Source organism: Miniopterus natalensis, chromosome 16, assembly GCF_054644295.1.
Source record: "Miniopterus natalensis isolate mMinNat1 chromosome 16, mMinNat1.hap1, whole genome shotgun sequence".
In the NCBI taxonomy this organism is placed as follows: domain Eukaryota; kingdom Metazoa; phylum Chordata; class Mammalia; order Chiroptera; family Miniopteridae; genus Miniopterus; species Miniopterus natalensis.
Genome location: NC_142096.1, coordinates 979217 through 999646, shown reverse-complemented (window position 1 = coordinate 999646; position 20430 = coordinate 979217). Strand labels below are relative to the sequence as shown.

Genomic DNA, 20430 nt, shown 5'->3' with positions numbered 1-20430 from the left:
CCGGGGAGGCCTGGGGGAGCCGCAGCGGCCAGGCTCTTAACACAGTTCACTCTCCTCTGCTTCTGACGGATTTAATTTTTACAGTGGAAAGGAGAGATGAGGCAAGTCCCAAAGCCTGAAACAGGCCAAACTAAGACATAAGTGATCGGGAGAAGAAAAGCACGTATTATGTCATTATTAAGTTACTGTTATATTATTATGACGTTACATTATGTTATGTTATGTTGTTATGTTATGTTATGTTACTATGTTGCTCTAAGACCCTTCAGAACAGGAACTGTATCTTATGTATCTTATTTATCTTCATATCCGGGGATGATACTGAAAATATTTAACAAACAGTGCGGGCGATGCCGGCCACACCTCCCCCCTCCCCCCCCCCCCCCGTGGGCTGCCGGTGTGGCTGTGGAAATACTGCCCCTGTGGGTCCCCAGTACCCGGCATGAACAGAGGGATGAGCAAGTACAGAAACCCCTCCCAGGCGGCCCTGCCATCACTACTATCTCCTTCGGACTCAGTGGCCTTGCACACGGCGGGGGGGGGGGGGGGGGGGACTGCGGGTACCACGGAGCCACGTGACCCAGAGCCCGGAACTGTTAGCAATGGGCTCAGCCAGCCCGGGGCTCTGGGACAGTCACCACAGCCTTGAGAATTATTGAGACTATCACGTCAGTAACATGGACAAAGCGGGTCCAAGCTAAATGGGCTTCCTCCCCCCATCAGGTCTGATCTACCCCGGCACCCCCCCGCCCCGCAGCAAAAACGTCCGATAGCCACCTGCCCCCGAAACCCAGCGACTGCCCGTCGCCCCTTTCTGGGGGGACTTCACACCCTGGCCAGGCCCCTCCTCCGGGCAGAGCTCATTTCTTGATATTTTTTCCCGGGAAAAGTCGTCTTTCTTGAGTTAATGGGAAAGAAAGGTCACGCGTCAGTAGGTTGTGGGGGGAGTAAAACACAACATTAATATTTCAAGATATGATCTTCCTGCGTGTATTTAAATTATTTATATGTACTTGAGGTCCCTTAATATTAACGGATTCAGAGACATTTTTAAGTGAAACTTAGTAAAATATTTCCGTGTCTCAGCTAACAGCGCAGCCGTAGGGTTTACTCATCGAGGTACAGTTCCCACCCCCGAGAACCACTCAGCTGTGGTTAAACCGAAAGACTGCTTGGCAGCCTTTTAGACAAAAAACTGAAATTTAAAAAAAAAAAAAAATCAATGTCGTCATTATCCAAAACCATTTACCAAGTAAATGTATTACTGTGCTATTTTGAGCAACCGCTGACCTCCGTGGGGCCCCGAGGATGCTTTAATACTGTCCATTTCCAACAAAGCAGACGGCTGGGCCCAGAGCAGGAGAGCTGTTCTGTGGGAAAAAAAAAAAAAAAATCCCGATGTTCAAGAAAAACCAGGAGGCTTTTAACCAAGCTGGTTTCAAGGTTTTCAGGAGGCAGTGCAGCCCCCGGGGCCCTGCCTGGTGGAGGGTCCGGTCCACACTGGATCCCACACGTCACAGACGCCACGGTGACAAAGGCCCGCAGGTCCCGGACCCATCCCGAAGCCGCATCGGTGACCGGCTTCACCTACAAATGAGCCCTCGCAGCACATCTGAAAGTTTCAGAGACTCTCTCGTCCACCCAGGGCTGTGTCCAGGACCAGCTCAGGCAGAGGGGACAGGACACGGTCCCCTTCCCAGACCCGCTGCCCTCGTTTCCGAAGGAGCCTCCGCTCCAGCCCCGTTCCATTCGAGGCCCTTCGCGTCCACGGGGTGCACCTGGACTGCACGATCTCCCAAGGCCGACGGGGGGTCAGAGTCCAGGAATCACGGCCCGTCCTACTCTCCCAGATACACATTTAGTGCGTTTTTATTGATGTCAGAGGGAGGAAGGGAGAGGGAGAGAGAGAGAAACATCCGTGCCCGGCCGGGCGTGGCTCAGCGGTTGAGCGTTGACCTGGGATCCAGGTGATCAGGGTTCGATTCCTGGTCAGGGCACATGCCCGGGTTGCGGGCTGCAGCGATCAATGACTTTCTCATCATTGATGTTTCCATCTCTCTCTCTCTCCCTCCTTTCCTCTCTCTGAAATCAATAAAGACATTTAAAAAAAAAAAAGAAAAGAAACATCCATGATGAGGGTCACTGACGGGCTGCCTCCAGCACACCCCCTGCTGGGGATCGAGCCACAGCCCCGGCCTGGGCCCCGACCGGGAATCGAACCTCGATCTCCTGGATCCCAGGTCGATGCTCAACCCCTGAGCCTCGCCGGCTGGGCTCTCGCATATGTTTTTATAAAACAAATCAATGCCACTAACAACGTTACTGCCCCTGGCAGCTGCGAGATCTTGAATTCATTCCTTCCTCTGTTAAAGAGCACCGAGGTCCCCTGGAGACTTTGGAAATACCAGCAAAAAAATAAACAAATAGTATGTGAATGATTAAATTTAGAGGACGTTCTGGAAAACGCAAACCAGTAGAGACAAGAAACAGAGCAGCCGTCCTGCGGGGTCCGCAGGGAGCGGGGGTGACTATAACTGCAGCAGGAGGGAATGTGGGGGGGATGCGGCTGTTCTGTGTCTTGGTTGGGGTGGTAGTCACAGGACTCGGCATTTGTCGAAAGTCATAGAACCGCACCCCCCAAAACTGAAGTCTTCTGTATGCAAACTTAAAAAGAAAGCGCACGGAGTCCTGCTAGGCGGGTGTCTGAAGGAGAGGCGTCTGGAAAAATAGTTGAAATCACAGGGCTTCAGCTCCCATTTGTCTCTGGGGGAATCATTTGCGTCTGTTATTAAAATAATTATTTTCTTCGTACAGGTGAGTGCTGTGGACATCGCGGCACGTGTAGGAAACAGCAAAGCGGGTGCCGGGCAGCCGGCCCAGCGCCCGCAGGCACCTCGCCCTGACCTCTAACCTCCCCGGCCTTCCCCGCCGGTCCCTCCCGGGCCCTCCTCCGCTACCAAGCTTTCTCCTAGAAGGATCTACGTATTTCTTTTCCGTCATGAAACACTTGGAGTTGAGAACAAAGCCCTGCGCCCGCCGTCCGAGGAGGGAAATCATCGTGTGCGCACAGACTGTTTACCGATGGGAGTCGTGGTGTTTGTCTCACCCCCGCCTGCGTCTCGAGGAGCCCGTCCGCCCGCCGCTCGTGAGCCGGGAGCAAAGGCCGTCCCTTGGGTGGAAACTGCGAGCTCGGGAGTTAATTAGCTCCTCTCTGCGGCTCTGCGGACAGCGCTGTGTTCCTCCCTCTTCCTCGGGTCCATCTGGGCGTCTTCCATCCCCCAAACCCCAAGCAACGGGACCGCGGACCCCTTCCCTGCGGCGCCGTGTGCGTCCATCACAACGAGGAACGGAGTATTCCAGAACATGTCTGTAAAAATCTCTCTAACAGAAGCAACAGTACCTTTTTCCCCCCAATAAAGGAAGCTCCCAGTTGGTGTGTGGAGACAACTCACGTTACTAAGATCAGTTTGGGCTGGTACCTCTCGCCCAGGGGAAAGGAGCACAGGCTAGTTTTAAACTAGATATTCCTACGGGAATATCCCTTACGGTCCTTCTGCTTCGTCCACAGAGAAGAAACACTCAGAGGCGCCCCCCAACCGTTTCTCCTCCTGGCCTGGTCTTGTCCCCTCCTGGGGCCCGTTTTAGAAATAATTCCAGGGTGAGATTTATCGGGGTGGAAATATGTTCCCTTGCGCCCTCCCCCTGGGAGCCACTGAGACCTGGTCCCACGTTCAAAGAGAAAGCAGTTTGGCCGGGAAACAGTAGGTGGGTTTGGGTTTCGGTTCATAACGGCAGAAACTTCTTGAAAGCGACTGAAGCACCACAAAAGACCTGAGAGACTGGCGAGTTCTTGGAGTCCGTGTCCTTTCCCGGCTCCGGGGCTGCGTCACTGCAGCCTTGGCTACGAGGGAGCCACCGGCTGGGGACCCAGGAGGGAGCAGGGACGTCCCAGCCCCGGGGACGCCCTGCGCCTGCTACAAACTCAGGCTGGCAGGGAGTCCCTCGGGGCGAACGGTTCGATGTCTGTCCATCCACCTCGGCTGCAGGTTGTCTGAAAAAGCATCGACGTGTGAAAACAAACCTCCCACAATGATTTCGGCAGGTCAGGAGATGCTTAACCGAGCTACACGGCTCCTCGGCATCTCAGTGAGGTTCTGGGCTGAGACTAGATTCGCCGGCTGGGAAAGAATGTCGTCCCAACTGATTTCCTACCATGGTAATAAAAAAAAAATATTTGAACGTGTGTTTACATCATTAAATAGAAATATATGTAGTAATGACACAGAAACCGGAAAACAGGCACGATTCCCTACTGTTTCCGAGTTTCTTTTATTGGTCTTAAGCTAGATTTTGTTCATATTTGTGGGTTTCTCGGATTTGAAATTCAAAGTCAATTACATCATCTCCTATTCTGAAGTAAATAGTAATAATCTTTCCAAGAATATTATTAAAAGAATCCCGGATGGGTACAGACAGGTCCTGGAATCTCTGCCATCAAGACAGAAAATTTAAAAAAAGTAAAAAATGGGAAATATTTGGAGGGGAGAAAACGTTGTAAAGCTATGAACTTTTAAACTACATGTGAACTGAAAAGGAGACCATTTCTCCAAGTTGGAAATGAACTGAATACTTATATGAGAGTGTGACGTGTGCATTTTGTAACGTTTTAAAAAATAATTGATGGTATCAATCAGAATTTCCCAAATAATGTTGCAAAGGGCACCACGTCTTCAGGCTGTTACAGGATGAACTGCCCAGGCCGAGGGAGCCGCTGTCCAGCCAGCTGCGTGGAGAATGCCGTTTGGAGGTTAGGCAAAGGGCTTCTCAGGGCCTTCACTGCGCCAACCCGTGGGTGCTCCAGGCTGGGACCCACCGTCTGCTGCGTTTCTCAAACCTCTTTGTTCACAGGGCTTTCCACCCCCGACCCCATTTCACAGAACATCTCGGGACGTGACAAGTCTGTGAATAAATACGGTAAATGAACCCAGCCGGTGAAACAACAGGTGAAACGATTTAAGTAATTAGCTGTTTGGGAGGCAGGGAAGAGGGGCTTGCTTGAGTTTGAGACGAGAGCAGTGCCGTCTGGGGTCCGGGGACAGCAGGGCTCCTGACGTCTAAAAAGGTCTCTTAGCCTGAGCACCTGGAAGCCACGTTTAAACTCCCCTGGGCGCTTCCCACGGGGAAGGTGCGCAGGTGAGGGAGGCGGCCGGCCACGCTCGCTGCGGTGCTGCGGCGACCTCTGGTGGCTGGGAATCAAAGTGACCCTTTGAAAAATTCACGCTGACACCACCAGGGCGAGCATTTTGGAGCTTAAATAACCTCTTGCAGGGTTCACCCCAACTGCGACGAGTGCTCCCTCTCCGGGCGGGTATTAGAGGAACTCCCAGCTCAGGTATGTCTGCAATGGTTGGATTTTTGCAAAAAGTATGTGTTGCTCTGGCGAGCAGGAAAGGAAACAATAAAGACAGAACAAAATATAACACAGAGGAAAGGACCCATCTTGCTCAGGCAATTATGCATTTCTCTGCAATTCAGAATATGAAATTTGGATGCAAGTACTAGTTAATGACCTTACGCTTTTGAAAGGAGCAGTCACTCCAGGATTTCGAACTTTTTGCCTTTGCTTTATAGGGATACCCATGTAGATCTTGTGTCTAAACATTAAGAGCAATGCTTGGTTCTTTCCTAATGGGATTAAAAACACTAGCTATTCGAGCAGGTTCTGTTACTAGAAATGAAAGAGGGTCCCCAAAGAACAAGGGGACACACACTGTACCGGGCCCAGGTTTAATTAATACCACATTAAAACAAAATATCCTTTTGTTAAAGTACAAAATGTGAACCATTAGGGCAAACAGCGTGTTGCCAGTCACTGTCGGCTCAGAGTTCACAGCCAGCACCTGAAATACTCACTCTTCTCTTTCGGAAGAAAATATTAAGACGCCCTTAAAACGCTGAATTCTCCCAAATCAACAAGGTGCAAAGAGCCCCTGGCCGGTGTGGCTCAGGGGTTGAGCGTCCGTGATCCAGGAGGTCAGGTTTGGATTCCTGGTCAGGGCACAGGCCTGGGTTTTGTGCTCCATCCCCAGGAGGGGGGTGCAGGAGGCAGCCCATCAGTGTTTCTCTCTCATTGCTGTTTCTCTCTCTCCCTCTCCCTTTCTCTCTCTCTAAAAATCAATAAAAACATATATTTTTAAAGTGTGTTAAAATTTAAAACAAAAAATGCTGGATTAGTTTCTCAGGCTTCTTCAATTGATGTATTTACATAACTTGATTTTTTTTTAAGGCCATTTCTTTCTTCACATTAATAGTCCTGAAGACTGTTGAGGACAAATGTAGTTTACATTTGAAAGCTCAGCAGGGGGGAGGAATGTTTACAAAACATTCTGGTGTTTCTCCTGCACAATAGCAGAGCCGGACTGACCGCCCACCCGGCCCTCCCCCCGTGGTGGTGGCTTCTTGGGCTGGTGGGTCATCCAGGTCATTCATTGTTGCCGTCAACACCGCTGAGCCTCTGTGGTCAAAGCCACTGAACTAGAGAGAACTAGTCACTAAACCCTGACTGTCAGCTGACAGGCAGCCTCCTGGTGACTCCTGAGCCGGCTGAGCTCTTCCAGACCAGTGCAAGGCTCCCAGGGCTCCCAGGACACCGCTGTCCCGGCCCGACCGCCCTCACCTGTCCCCATGCTGGAGAGTGCGGAGCTGTGCTTCAATGTGGACCACGGCTACCTGGAGGGCCTGGTGCGGGGGTGCAAGGCCGGCCTCCTGACCCAGCAGGACTACCTCAACCTGGTCCAGTGCGAGACCCTGGAGGGTAAGCTGACCTCGCAGGCCGCGGGCCGGATGGGAAGTGATGCCCCCTCCCCCGGGATGCAGGCTGAGGACCCGGTCCCAGGGCCTGAGCGCCCAGAGCAGGTTCTTATTCCAAGGCCGGGGCCTCAGGGGTCCATGAACTTGGATCAGAAAACAGTAACATCTCTGTGTTCAGGATTCTCTAAGGGAAATTTGCATTTCCTCTCATTGTGAAGGTAGGTACTTTGTCACCAATAGAAAGTCAGTATTTTCAGATCCTGATACAGTTCTGGTAGGTGCTTTGCAATATCATGTTTGTTTTCACTATTTAAAAATCATGGTAGAAACTCTACTCCTGATATTTAATGTCAATAAAGGAGCACAGTGTCATACATTTTAAAATATCTTGATAACTATAGGGTGTCCCCCCAAAATGTATACACGCTTTGAATAATTATAAAGGCAGTGTTTATTAAAATACATTTCAATTTCAAAATTGAGTTATCAGCTGTTAAAGTGTGTATACATTTTTGGGGGGACACCCTGCATGTATTGTAATATATTTGGTTTCCTTTGAAACCCTATCTATTCTCTTTCTGCATATTTATAAATAGTATTTGGAGAAAGAAGCCACCAAATTGCCCAGGGATCTATGGTCAACAACAACAAAAAAACTTGCTAAAAACCTCAGTCCAGAGAATTTTATTTCCTCCCCACTTTCCCAGCATCTATTGACAGGAGAGTTTATTTGAGGTTTGTCTTTAACTGAAGCTTTAAAAACATCCACCGAGGGGCCTGGGGTGAGGCCAGGCCCTGACCATGACCTCTGCCAGGTGTAGGTAGGTGACCTGGGGCTCCAGGCTGAGCCCCGAGCTCTCACCTGTAAAATGTGATGGTCACACGTGCTTTGTCCAGTTGCTTGGAGAAATAAATGAGGTTATACGTGGAGGATGTTGTCAGAACTGGGAAACACTCTGCAAACGGGGACCCCCAGGCATGTCGGTGTGGATCAGGAAACTGTGGGTTATAACGTCTGCTGAGAAAATCAGCCCAAATGCAAAAGGGCTTCATGTCCTTGATCAGCTGCCTCCTGCACGCCCCTTGCTGGGGATCGAGCCAAAACCCGGGCATGCGTCCTGACCAGGAATCGAACCCTGATCTCCAGGTTCATGGGTCGACATTCAACCACTGAGCCACGCTGGCCAGGCCTCCAGTCTTTAAAAGAAAGGTGTCCTGATATCGGCATATTGTTTTAGAGCCACTTGCAAGGACCCCGTCAGTTTTCGGTGGATTCGGAAGAGAGAAAACAAAGATTGTCAGACAAGCTTTGCAAAGCCCTGGTCCTCACACGTGAGCGGACCGTGCGCCTGTGGTCAGAAGGCTCATCTGTTCCCTCCCCTCGGAGGCCGTGAGCTGAGCCGTCCCGGGGACCCTCTGACTCAGCCCCTCCGGGGGCCCGAGAGGGAAGCTGGACTCCTGCCTGTGTCCACAGAGAACCGTTCAACTTCCTCACGAGGGACTTGAACCAGAATGATAGCGGTGAAGGGGCACAAAGTGTTGTGTCAAAGACGGAGCACGGCCCTGCTGGTGCTAAGACGCTACTTCTCCCAGCCCCAGCCCAGGCCCCGGGTCTCTGCTGTCTCCCCAGCACCGCCTTTTCCAGGCCAGAGCCCTGGACTGGCCGGCCGAGGCCTTTCAGAGCCGCCGCCCCCACGACTAGGACCCACATGAGGTTCCTCCTGCCTTTTCAGGGCCACGCTGCTGTTTTCATCAGACTTTTAAAATTACAAATTAGACTTGTAAATATTCTTTCGTCTTCCTTGACGTTTCTCCCCCCCCCGAAACAAGACCAGAGCTCCAGGATTTAGCAATAACAGCCTTTTCAGAATAATCGGTGGGCGGGCCTGGCTCTCGGGTGTGGTGAGAGGACTGGGGGACCGGCCTTTATTCACCGTGTTCTGGGCCACCCTCGTCTGGAACGGACAGAGAGGAGCAGGTTTTATCTCACGAACAAGGACGTCCCCTGAAGGGACGCGACTTTCCTTCCTTTCCAACTGTGCCTGCCTGTGGGAGGTAAAATTCAACAGCCCTGGTAAAAACTTTCTGGCTTCAGCCAAGGACATGTAGTTGAAAAAAGGTACGGTCCCCGCCCCTGGGGAGCTCCACTGGTCAGAGCTACTTCCCACTGCGCCAAGGTTGTGGGTTCGATCCCCAGTCAAGGCACATGCAAGAATCAGCCGGTGACGCGTGAGTGGGTGGAGCAACAGATCTCACTCTCTCCCCGCCCCTTCTTCCCTCTCTAAAATCAGTAATTTTTATTTTTTTAAAAAGGTACAGTCCCTGCCCTAAAAGAGCTTGCAGGCTAGAGAAGAAAGCTAACACCCCCAGGTGCCGTCCCCCGGGCCTACGCCCAGCTTCCAGGAAGACGGGGGGATTCTGAGGATGTTTTGTAAACTGTGAATGTAAGGATTTCGGGGAACGCCAAGGACCCCTGAGCTACGGTGGATCTGCAAGAGTTAGTTCCCCCCTCTCCCTGCTGGACTCCTGCATTCCTGAAATAATTCTTCCTGTTTCACGGTTAGGGTTCCAGGTGTTTGGGGTGTGACCCCAAATCCCGGAGGACAGCAGGTTGGGAGACGCCAGCGAGATGGGGGTGGGGGGTGAGCTGGGGAGACATTCGGGGCTCACAGGAAAGGTAATGAATTACCGATGAGGAAGTGAAGGATGTGGGTGGGGCGGGAGCCCTGTGGGTGGGGCGGGAGCCGGTTTGGCTGCTGGACTAGAATCCCTGCAGATAAGGCTGGAATTTAGGCTGGAAGGACCTTGAAGTCCGAGCTCGGGGCTTCGGGAAACTGAATGAGAAGAGAGGCGGGTCTGGTCCTCAGCAGACACCTGCTAGGAAACCTGACGGTTATTCTCTGGGCCTCCGCTTCTCCGTCTATGAAATGGGGTCACTGTTAAGAGACGATTCCATGAAAACTGACCCGTCTGTGGAGTCGGTGGGGAGGCGGCTGCAGCCGGGGGTGCGAGGGGTGGGACTCGGGGGCCCTCGCGGGAAACGCAGGTGATGTGGGAGCTGAAGGACCAGGGAGGACGAGGGTCCGTCTCCGTGAGGCGGTGGCGACGGGGCAAACCCGGGGAGGAAGTCAGTGCTACAGACGTCCCCGCGCTTATCAAAGTCGGAGAAATGATGAGGCCTGATGGTCAATTCCAATGTGCTGGTTGAAAAAAATCCTGGTTTAGAGTCCAGGCCTCAGGGCTTAGCCAACGGGATGGAGTTACTTTGGGGGGCAGACGGGTCAAAGTGAGAAGAAAAGGGAATGAGTCTCACGGTGGCATCCACCTCTCGCGTGACCCCCACGCGGCCCGAAGCGCGGGGTCTGTACCCGTGTGGACGAGCGAACCGCAGGGGGAGGCGGCACCGGACGCCTGGGGGCGGGAGGCCGGCAGGTTCCCTCCCCGAGGCCACACGAGGTCCCATCCTGTCCGGTCTCACTGGTGACGGGGTGATTCCCCGGCCCCAGGACCTGAGCCTGCGGGAGACACACTTTCCACTGTGGCCCTGTGAGCACCGCTGCACACGCGTGTGGACACCCCCGGCACACACCTGTGCACGCACCTGCACACACGTGCGCACTCTGTGCTAGGCTCTGATATCTGCGATAAGAGCCTAACCGAGGCCTTTCTTCTAGTGCCTTTGGGGGCCTAATGATCCGACTTAGTGGGTAGGGACCCCACAGTTTGGAAAACATTTCACGCTCTCACTGGAATAAAAGGGGAAAACCTACCCCTGGCGGCACAGCCCCGCAGGGAGAAAAAGGAGCAGCTTCCCAAGCGCTCTGGGGGGGCTGGTCGTTTCTAGGGACTGGGGAGGTTCTGTGCAATCACCCACGTTAACCGGCAAGGGCTTTCCGCCGCTGCAGGTAGGAGGCCTGTTCCTCCCAAACTGGCTGGGCCTCAGGGCCCGATCCGTCACCCGCCTGCTTAGACGAGCGCTTGGGGGAACACCGGCCCCGTTTTGAAAGCGGTGGCTCTACCTTTAGGCATCGCTGTTGTCACCGGCGGGCCGCGGTGGTCCGGGAGCAAGCATTTCGGATCCTAATATGTTCTTAGGATCCGAACGCAAGTGTCCCCGGGTCGTTTGGTGCCGGACGGAAGGTCTCTTCCATCGGGTCTGCCCGCCTGCCCGCCGAGTACAAGGTTCCTGCGAGGTCCAAGCCCCAGGAGACATTTAATTTCAGGATCTCCCTGGCAGCTGAGAGGTTTGGAAGATGTTTTGCTTAAAAGAAACATATGTCTAAATACCATGGTTTCGAAAGAAATCCCATTTGTGTCCCTTCTGTTGGCAAATAGTCCTCAGCACTGAGAATGCAAACTGTCGAATGATATGAAAATCTGAAATAAAAGACAAGCGAGATACGGCAAAAAAAATTTAAAAAAAATTCTGGTTTTTTTTTTTTTTTTGGGTAATTGAAAATATGTGTATTGTGCCAGAATATCCGTATCGATATTGAATTGTTTATTGCTTTAGAGAAACACACTCACCCAAATCACACACGGAACTTAGGTTAAGGTCTACGAAGGTCACGACAGTGAAACGCGCGTTTACCGCAGAGTCCGCGTGAATTCAGTGGCTGCTGGAGAGGCCTTCATTCGAGCTCGCGTCTAACTGCTGTGGGGTCCTGCTCGGTTTCAGACCTGAAGGTTCACCTGCAGACCACGGATTACGGCAACTTCCTGGCCAATGAAACGAGCCCCCTCACCGTTTCCAAAATCGACACCGAAATGAGGAAGAAGCTGTGCGGGGAGTTCGAGTATTTCCGGAACCATTCCCTGGAGCCGCTGAGCACGTTCCTCATCTACATGACGTGAGTGCGGGGGGCCCGGGCTGGGTCCCAGTTTAAGACCCTCTCTGGTTGGCGTGTCTGAATTCAGGCCTCGCACCCTGAACACCTGAGACAACGGAATTTGCTTCTTTAGCAGCCCGATTGCGAGGTGGCGGTGGCCTCGGGATGAGCAGCGTTTTCCGTTTTCATCCCGTGGAGCGGACGGGGGAAGGGTCTGGGCGGCTGGGACGGAGGGCGATGCCCCGGGGCCTTCGCAGCCCTTGTCGGGTGGGGCTGACACGTCCGGAGATGCTCTTCCGGCCCCGTCGGCCTTTCCTGGCCCCCCTGGGGCGGGGTAAGGAACCCCCGGCCCGGTCACTTGGGGCGTCCCGTGTGTACCCTTCTGTCGCCGGCGGCTGCGGCCTTTCGGTGTCAGGACCCTTCATTCGAAAAAAGGCTGAGCCTGCGCTCAGCAGTAAAGGGCACCGCCATCGATCCAGTTATTACATTATTACACCTACTGCTGGAAACTGTAGCTGAGCCGAGCCATGAACCTGCGCTGTAGATACAATGTACAAAGTTAGGGAGCCGGGGCCCAGGCCCTAGGCGGGTTCACAAGGGCATAAAACGGAAATATTCCTCGATGCCACCGGCCCCCGCTTCCCCGCTCAGCTTCTCTCCCGGCAGTAACCGCGGCTCACTTTCTTACGCACTTTTCCAGAAAAATAGTTACGTTTGTGTATTTACGTCGATCCGCGCTCACCCCGCCCGTTGCATTTTAGATGTTTACGAAGGAAGTCGAACACCTCCCGCTCTTTCCCCGCTTGATATTTCTTTTTTTTTTTTTTTTACTATATCTTTATTGATTTCAGAGAGAGCAGGAGAGGGATAGAGACAGAAACATCAATGATGAGAGTCATTGATCGAGCCCACAACCGGGCATGTGCCCTGACCGGGAATTGAACCCTGATCGCCTGGATCCTAGGTCGACGCTCAACCGCTGAGCCACGCCCGGCCGGGCGCCGTGATTTATTTAGACCCCCCCCCCCACCCGCCTGCCTCGGTGGTGTCTCTTCTCTGCTGTTCCATTTACAGGTTCCTCGTACGCGGATGGGGTTTCTCCTGCCAGAGCTTCTCCAGGACGGATTCCCAGAGGGAAACTGCTTTGTCGGCAGACATGGGATTTTAGATTTTGATAGATACGAGCGGATGCCCCCTCACACTTGTTTCTCTCCTGTCCGCTCAGCTGTTTTTCCTTCCCTTGCTGTAAGAAACACAATTTTCTAAACCCTGTCCCGTCCGGTGTCTTGCGTGTGAAACAAGTGAGGTCTGCCCCCCACTGTTCTCGACGGGGCGCAGAGCCGCTGACGGTAAACACGCCGCGTGTTCAAAGTAGAATGAACCGCCCTGGGTCTGGGTTTCTCAACCTCTTGAGCCCACCGTCCATCCATCCTGATGAAGGGGACACCTGACACCCGCACCCCCACCCACCCCCCGCGACAGTTGCCCGAGGGGGCGTCCCCTCGGGGTGTTAGTTATCCTATCGCCTTTTCCAACTCCGGCTCCCCCAGGAGTCGGGTACTTAGCACCCACACCTCTCAAAGCCCAGAGCTCAGGACGAAGGGACTCGCCTCCCTCCCCGAGGGAAGGAAGCACCTGCGGCCGGAGGCGGTTTCGCCCGTGGGTGGGCCCCGCTCAGGTGCGGCTGTTTTCTGACAGCCGAGCCTCCCCGCTCCAGGTGCAGCTACATGATCGACAACGTGATCCTGCTGATGAACGGGGCCCTGCAGAAGAAGTCGGTGGGGGACATCCTGGGCAAGTGCCACCCGCTGGGCCGCTTCACGGAGATGGAGGCCGTCAACATCGCCGAGACGCCCTCCGACCTCTTCCAGGCCGTCCTGGTGGAGACGCCCTTAGGTAGCGCGGTCGTGATTCCGCACCTGCCCGTGTGTCTCACTGTCCTTAGGAAAGTCCGTCCCAGTCGCAGTTGTCCCGTGAACACGGCTGGAAGTGGAGGGACTCGAAGGGGACGGCCCGGCCCCTCCGTTCCCAGAGCAGGGCCTGAGCGCACGTTTCCCAGGCTGTGGGGACTGAGCGAGGGTGTGTCCGTGTGCGCCGCGGGGCGCAGGGTAAACGCTAAATAATCCGCCGCTTCGGCTGCGGTCCTCGCCCTCAGGTTGCAGGGGCCTGTGGGCCGAAACCCCGGCGTCCCCACGGGCGAGCGCCTCCTGGGCGGGGGGCTCAGGGCACACTTGCCACGGTTCATAACCAAGCTCTCGGTGGTCTCATCCTGTGTGATGACTTCCGTCCTCAGCTCCCTTCTTCCAAGACTGCATGTCTGAGAACACGCTGGACGAACTGAATATTGAAATTCTGCGCAACAAGCTGTACAAGGTAACGTTTCTCTTTACTGCGCCCTGCGTCCCGATTGAGTTCTCTGTTAGGAGCGACTGCCTGTCGCCGGCCCCTGCAGCTGGGACGCGAGGCGTATTTGGGGCTTACCTGCGCCGTCTCGGCTTCCCCGGCCTGAGGGTGGCTGAGAGGGGGTGACACCCAGTTCTCCTCTGTACCCCCAGCTCTTTGCCTGGAATGTAAAAGCTGCTGATGGGTTTGGAAACAGCCGCATTTACAGGGAGCCTCCTGTTAGCGTCCCTCTCTGTCCTCTGTCCTGTTAGTGTCCCCGAGTGCCACAGTTCATCTGTCCACACAACTTTAACTTACCGACCATGGACAACACGCCAAGATGACCAGCCGGGCACACGATGTCCCAGGTGCCACTTGGCACAATCTGAGTGACTGACCGGTGTGGCCCCCGCCCCAGGACCCCTGTGTAACGGGCGCTGAGTGAACCCTGTCCTTTCACTCCGATGGCCACAGCGCCCGCGGACACGCTCACAGGGCAGCCGAATGAGCGCAGGCCGCCAGCCGCCTATACGTGCCACGCTGAGACGCGGGGCCTGCGGAAAGCACTGCACCTGCATCGTGGGCAACTGTCTGTTATAAAGAGGCTTATGGGCTTACGGGAGGGACCCCTGCATACAGCTAACGGAAAGCACTGCTTAAACAGTTTATAGGCTGTAACTCACTTTATCCAGCAAAACCGTGCGGGCTCCATTCCTGGATCAGACGAGGAGGCCGGGAGGGGAGGTCACGTGGCCGGAGTCGGTTCACTAGTAACAACGGGGGGACTCGGCAGGTGCCTCCCGCTGTGCCCGCCATCTCAGAGCCACCCGAGTGTGGCTCCTAAGGGAGGAGATGTCGGCACAGGACCGTCGAGAGTGTCTGCGGAGCTCGCAGAAGCGTTTGGCACTGTCCTTAGAGTCGCCAGAACTGACCGTGTGAGATCATCCACGATCCACGCAGAAAAGCGGCTGCAAGCAATTATGAGGTGTGATCAGCACAATTCGGCTCTTTCACGGGTTGTTTTTTTCAGACCGCGACATGCTTGAATATGACGATTTCTCCCGAATTTATCATGAAATATCTCCCGATGGGAGAAGCAGCATCTCTTCCGTTAAAGTGTTTACTAAGCCATGAAAAGCTGGTCTAGAAAAGTTCACGAGGAGCACACAGTCGTCTCACTGTTTTGTGACCTCTCTTTTTTCAGTCCTACCTGGAGGCCTTCTATAAATTCTGTAAGGACCATGGTGACGTCACGGCAGAAATCATGTGTCCCATCCTCCAGGTAAGAAGAGTCCTTGACGATGTCAGGCCAGATAACGGGCTTCCGCACGTCTCATTGATATCATCTGGCTGACGGTGCTTTATCTTAGTCACTCCTTTATCTAAAATAAAATAAGCGATATATTTTGTTATATGCATGTCCTTTGATGTCCTCAGTTAACAAAAGTGGTATTTTCTGGCCCTGGCCGGGTGGCTCCGTTGGCTGGAGTGTCGTCCTGTGAGGCCTGTTTACAGTCCCCATTCCAGTTCTCACCAAGAGCACAGACGCAGACACTCAAAGCCCCCAGAGAGTTTGAAAGCAAATCGCTTAGAAAGGCATCGTCTTTTTTTAATGTTTTTGTTCATTTTTTTAGAGAGAGAGGAAGGGAGAGGGAGAGAGAAGCATCCCTGATCGGCTGCCTCCTGCACGCCCCCGACTGGGATGGAGCCCACAACCTGGGCTTGTGCCCTGACCGGGAATCGAACCCGTGACCTCGGTTCATGGGATGACACTCAACCACTGAGCCACACCAGCCGGGCAAAAAGTGACTGTCTCTTTAGGGCCGTGTGTATAACCTGGAGCAGATGCTTAGACTCTCACTGGTTGCATCTCTTGCGAATTCAGTTCGAGGCCGACAGGCGTGCTTTCATCATCACTCTCAACTCCTTCGGCACCGAACTGAGCAAAGAGGACCGCGAGGCCCTCTACCCGACCTGCGGCCAGCTCCACCCGGAGGGGCTACGCCTGCTGGCCCAGGCGGAAGACTTCGAGCAGATGAAGAGGGTGGCCGACCACTATGGGGTACGTGACCCCAGATTCACACACGCCCCTGAGCCCATCGCGTGGGCCCCAGAAGTCACACCCCACGGCGACACCCCTTATCCCCAGCAGTCCCGCTGGGATGTCTGTCTGGCCGTCCTGCCGAGCAGGTGCTGTCGGAGTCTCTGAGGAGTGTCCTGGGGGCACAGCTCTTGCCGGGCTTGATAAAGCTGATTCCCGGACAGACGGGTTCCTGGTCAGAGTAGGTGAAACAGCCCCACCGGCTGTCCTTTGAAGCGCCCAGTGGGTGCTGGGGTGAGGTGCCCAGTGTCTACCTGAAACACCAGGAAGGACGTGGGTCCACTGGCCTGTGTGCCCGGGGCCCTGGCCGGGAACTCGGGTGGAGAGAGGCACCAGCCGGCAGCTCCGGGCCCAGGTTACTGGCCTCCTCCCACCCCCTCCCCTCCTCCTCACGCAGACCCGGCAGGTAACTTTCCTGAGCGGGCAGGACCCTCCTCTCCTGTCCCTGTGGATTGATTCCTGAGGCCCCTGGGAAAGACCTAAGTCAGGAAACTGTGCCCAGACCCTCGTAACATCTCCTTTCCCTGCGGGAGGCTCTGGATGTTACGTCCCAACGTGAGCGGCCCCCAGGGCCCACCTCCCCCTCCCTGGAAGCTCCGCGTGGGTTTTATCAGTTGTCCTGTCTCGGAGCCGGTGAGCCCAGGCCATGGAGTGTTCCCTGTGCCCCCAACACGTGGCTCATGCGCCCTGAGACTGGGGTGTGGAAACGAGCTCACACAGGGTGGGGGGGGCACGTCTGCCCACGTGGGGGGCTATGCAATGGGCTACCGTCCACCCACACGCATCGTTGGGAAATCTGGTGTTTCCTCAGGAGGCCCGAGGTTTACAGGAACGTCCTTCTGGGGACAGGTGTTTAAAATAGATGCAGCTCCTGTGTAGCTAGGAAAATACCATCACATCCATTTACAAGAAAAGAGAATTTGTTAAGAAATCGTCTCTGCTCTTTCGTCAGGCATACAAGCCCCTGTTCGAGGCCGTGGGTGACGGGAGCGCGGGGAAGTCGCTGGAGGACGCGTTTTACGAGCACGAGGTAGGACACGGACACGCCATCCACTCGCATGGGCTCCTCACGCCGGGTTTTAAGCATCTCCTCTCGCCGGGAGACCCGGGGGCTGAGCATTTCCCACCACTCACCAGGGTCTGTCGTAAAAAGTGGTGGAAACCACTCAAGGGTCCTCGTGGTCAGGAGTGTTCCAGTCCCGCTCCCTGCCCCTCGGGCGCCAGGAGGCTGCTGGGGAGCCGGGTGGTCAGGAGCCAGCGTCTGCTCCTGGCCGCGGCCTCCGCGCCCTGGCCCCCGCGCCAAGGTTTTCAGAGCTGCGGGAGGGACGCGGAACCTCTCCTCCTTCCGTCAGAGCAGAATACAGGCATCGTTCCCTTTCAGACTCTGCCCCCGTTTAAAATTACTTTTTTGAAAATTTCACTTATCTCCCTCGACAGAAAAACACACAAACAATTGAACTGTAAGTCGGGTTGCTGCTGAACATCCTAGAAACGCTCATCGAAGCTGAGTCTAAATGCCAGGGGCCTGGGATGCTGCCTGGAGGGAGTTAGGCAGCCTACAAACCTTTTGAAATCTTTAAAAGCTGTGGCCAAGAAAAATGCTTTCCCTAAATGAGACAAGCCCTCGAGCTAGAAGCCAAATAAATACGACTCCAGAGTTACCCCCCCCCCCCCACACACACACCAAGGTCCTAGGAGCCTGTGCTCACAGTGCTGCTAAGGTCTGGGGATTGCCTTATGGTCCCTACATGCTTACTTTTTATTTAATATGTTTTTACTGATTTTAGAGAGAGAGCAAGGGAGACGGAGAGAGATAGAAACATCAATGATGAGAGTCATTGATCGGCTGCCTCCTGCACACCCCCTGCCGGGGATCGAGCCCGAAACCCAGGCCTGTGCCCTGACCGGGAATCGAACCTTTGACCTCTTGGTTCATGGGTCGGTGCTCATCCACTGAGCCACGCCGGCCCGGCCACACTTGCTCTTTAAATTACGCTGTCTGTCTGCGTGTATCTGCTCAGGCCCCAGCCCGCCTGGAGCTTGTCGCTTGTGGGCAGTCAGTGTGCTCCGGGTGAGCTGATGGTCACACTGCCCCCGGCTCAGGTGAAGATGAACGTGCTGGCGTTCTCCAGGCAGTTCCACTGCGGCGTGTTCTACGCCTACACGAAGCTGAGGGAGCAGGAGATGAGGAACATCGTGTGGATCGCGGAGTGCATCTCGCAGAGACATCGCACCAAGATCAACAGCTACATCCCGATCCTGTAGCCCGAGGCCTGTGGGGCGGGGGGTCGGGAGTGGGAAGAAGCAGCTACTGAGCGGAGTAAGAGGAGCTGCGTCAGGTTATCTGGGCCGCACGGGAGGAAGCCGCCCGGCCCGAGAGGATCGCAGGCCCCTCTGCAAGCCCAGTAACCAACCGAGACGCAGCTCGAATTTTCCCCTCCGGGGCCTTAAATCCTGTTTCCACGTTTATGTCTCGCTCTTTCCTGGGCCTCAGGCATTCATCTTAGTGAACCCTTGGTACTTGCCCTGCTCTTGTTTTGTTCTGTTAAAAATCGAGTCTAATAAAAGTGTTTTATCCCTGTTCTTCGTGGTTCAACACGGGCCCAAATTCTGTGTCTGCTTTACTTTTGTTTTTAATAATCACCCAAGGGTATGTTTTTCATTGATTCGGGAGAGAGAGAAACATCAATGTGAGAGGGAAACAGCGATCGGCTGCCTCCTGTATGCACCCTGACCGGGGATCGGACCTGCAACCTGGGTATGTGTGCTGACCGGGAATCGAACCCATGGCCCTTCGGTGCACGGGAGGATGCTCTAACCACTGAGCCACACCGGCCAGGGCCTGTTTTACTGTTTAACTGTCCATTCCCTCCGCCGGTCCACAGAAGCCCCGAGCTGTGTGTCGGAGCCCACACGGGCCACGCGTGATGGGAAAGGCTGTCTCCTTTCTAATACGCGGCGGTCTGGGAGGCTCGGAGCGCCGCCCAGCTTCGAATCATTGCCTGGGCGCAGGTGGCGTTATATTTGTTATTTAGGCTACGACTCGGAACTTCCGAGGCTTTCTCTAAACAGAAGGCCCAGCTCTTCTTACGGGTCCTTCACGCTTTGCCTCAGCTCCTCGCAGAGGCCCCCAGCCCCTTACGGGGGCGCCTTGTCCTGGTCGCTCAGAGCCCCCTGCGCTTTACCCCGTAATTCTGACCACAGTTTGTGACCGTAAGTGTGCTTGTTTGCTTGGTAATGTTGGTTTTCCCCACCCAGCTAAGTTCGTCTCGCTGTGAGGGAACAAGATGTATTGTTCTGACCACTGCCGTCCGCTCAGCTTGGCACGGAGCCTGGCTCCCAGCGGCATTTAATAGGTCTGCCTAACGAACAAGGGAGCAGATCCTCCGCCTGGCGGGTTCTGGGGCTCAAAGGCAGAGCTGCTAAGAGGAACAGGCGTGTTATAAAATGCACGAGTTTCTTTGCGCAAAACACTGTTCCCACCGGACAACTCCCACAGGAACCGGTCAGTAGCAGACACGCTACTGGAAGCTGATGGCTCAACTGATGATTCTTTCTTTCCAGGTTTCACCCACTGCAGTTAATAATTGGTCAAAGTGTGTATACATTTAGTGCACAGTATATCCTTGCGGAGTTAAGTTTCTAGTTGCCTTTCTAGGAATACTCCTGTTAGAAAGTATCTTTCAGAGCTATGGGTGCATGGAACAGAGTAACAGGTCTCGGGGTGGGGGGGGGGGCTGGACGAGATAAACGGAAGGACCTGTACACGCACCACCCACGGACACCGGCAAGCCTGTGGGGACGGCCTGGGGCGGGGGGGGGGGTGGGTGGAGGGGGTCAAAAAGGGAGAAAGTGGGAGACGCCTGTAACCCTGTCAACAATAAAATAAAGTAAAAAAAAAGGTGTGTTGTTTTTTTTAAAAAAGTACCTTTCATTATCGTTTCAGAATAGAAAAAGGCACAAAAATAGACAAAAATAACAAAAACACAGCCCTGCCTCGGAGCGAAGCTGAACGAGCCCACGTGCCCGTCTCTGGGAAGATGCAGCCACGTCCACGTTTGGTGCCTTTCCGGCTGCTTTCTCTGTGATTCTTTTGCCCCCTTCCCTCACTGCGAGGGTAACAGAAGGAATTTCCATGTTATTCTTATGAAAAGTTTTCCCAGCTTTCTTCTATGGAGTCTGATGTGTTGCTCACCCACCGGGAGCAATAAAAGTAAACTTTCCTAGGCTGGGACGCGGCCATGAAAGAGTAAAGCGGGCCCGCGTCAGTGCGGGATTCAGAGCGCCCTTGGGCTCGAGGCTTTGTTT

At 54.3% G+C, this 20430-nt stretch overlaps 1 protein-coding gene across 1 annotated transcript; it reads left to right on the top strand.

Annotated features, from left to right (window-relative positions):
- Nucleotides 1–6684: 6684 nt before the first annotated feature.
- Nucleotides 6685–18387, top strand: ATP6V0D2 (ATPase H+ transporting V0 subunit d2). The gene is made up of 8 exons (XM_016198970.2): nt 6685–6814; nt 11489–11660; nt 13357–13535; nt 13933–14012; nt 15226–15303; nt 15907–16083; nt 17075–17152; nt 18226–18387. Exons 1-8 carry the CDS (start codon nt 6685–6687, stop codon nt 18385–18387), a joined length of 1056 nt encoding a protein of 351 aa, XP_016054456.2.
- The last annotated feature ends 2043 nt before the right edge of the window (nt 18388–20430 follow it).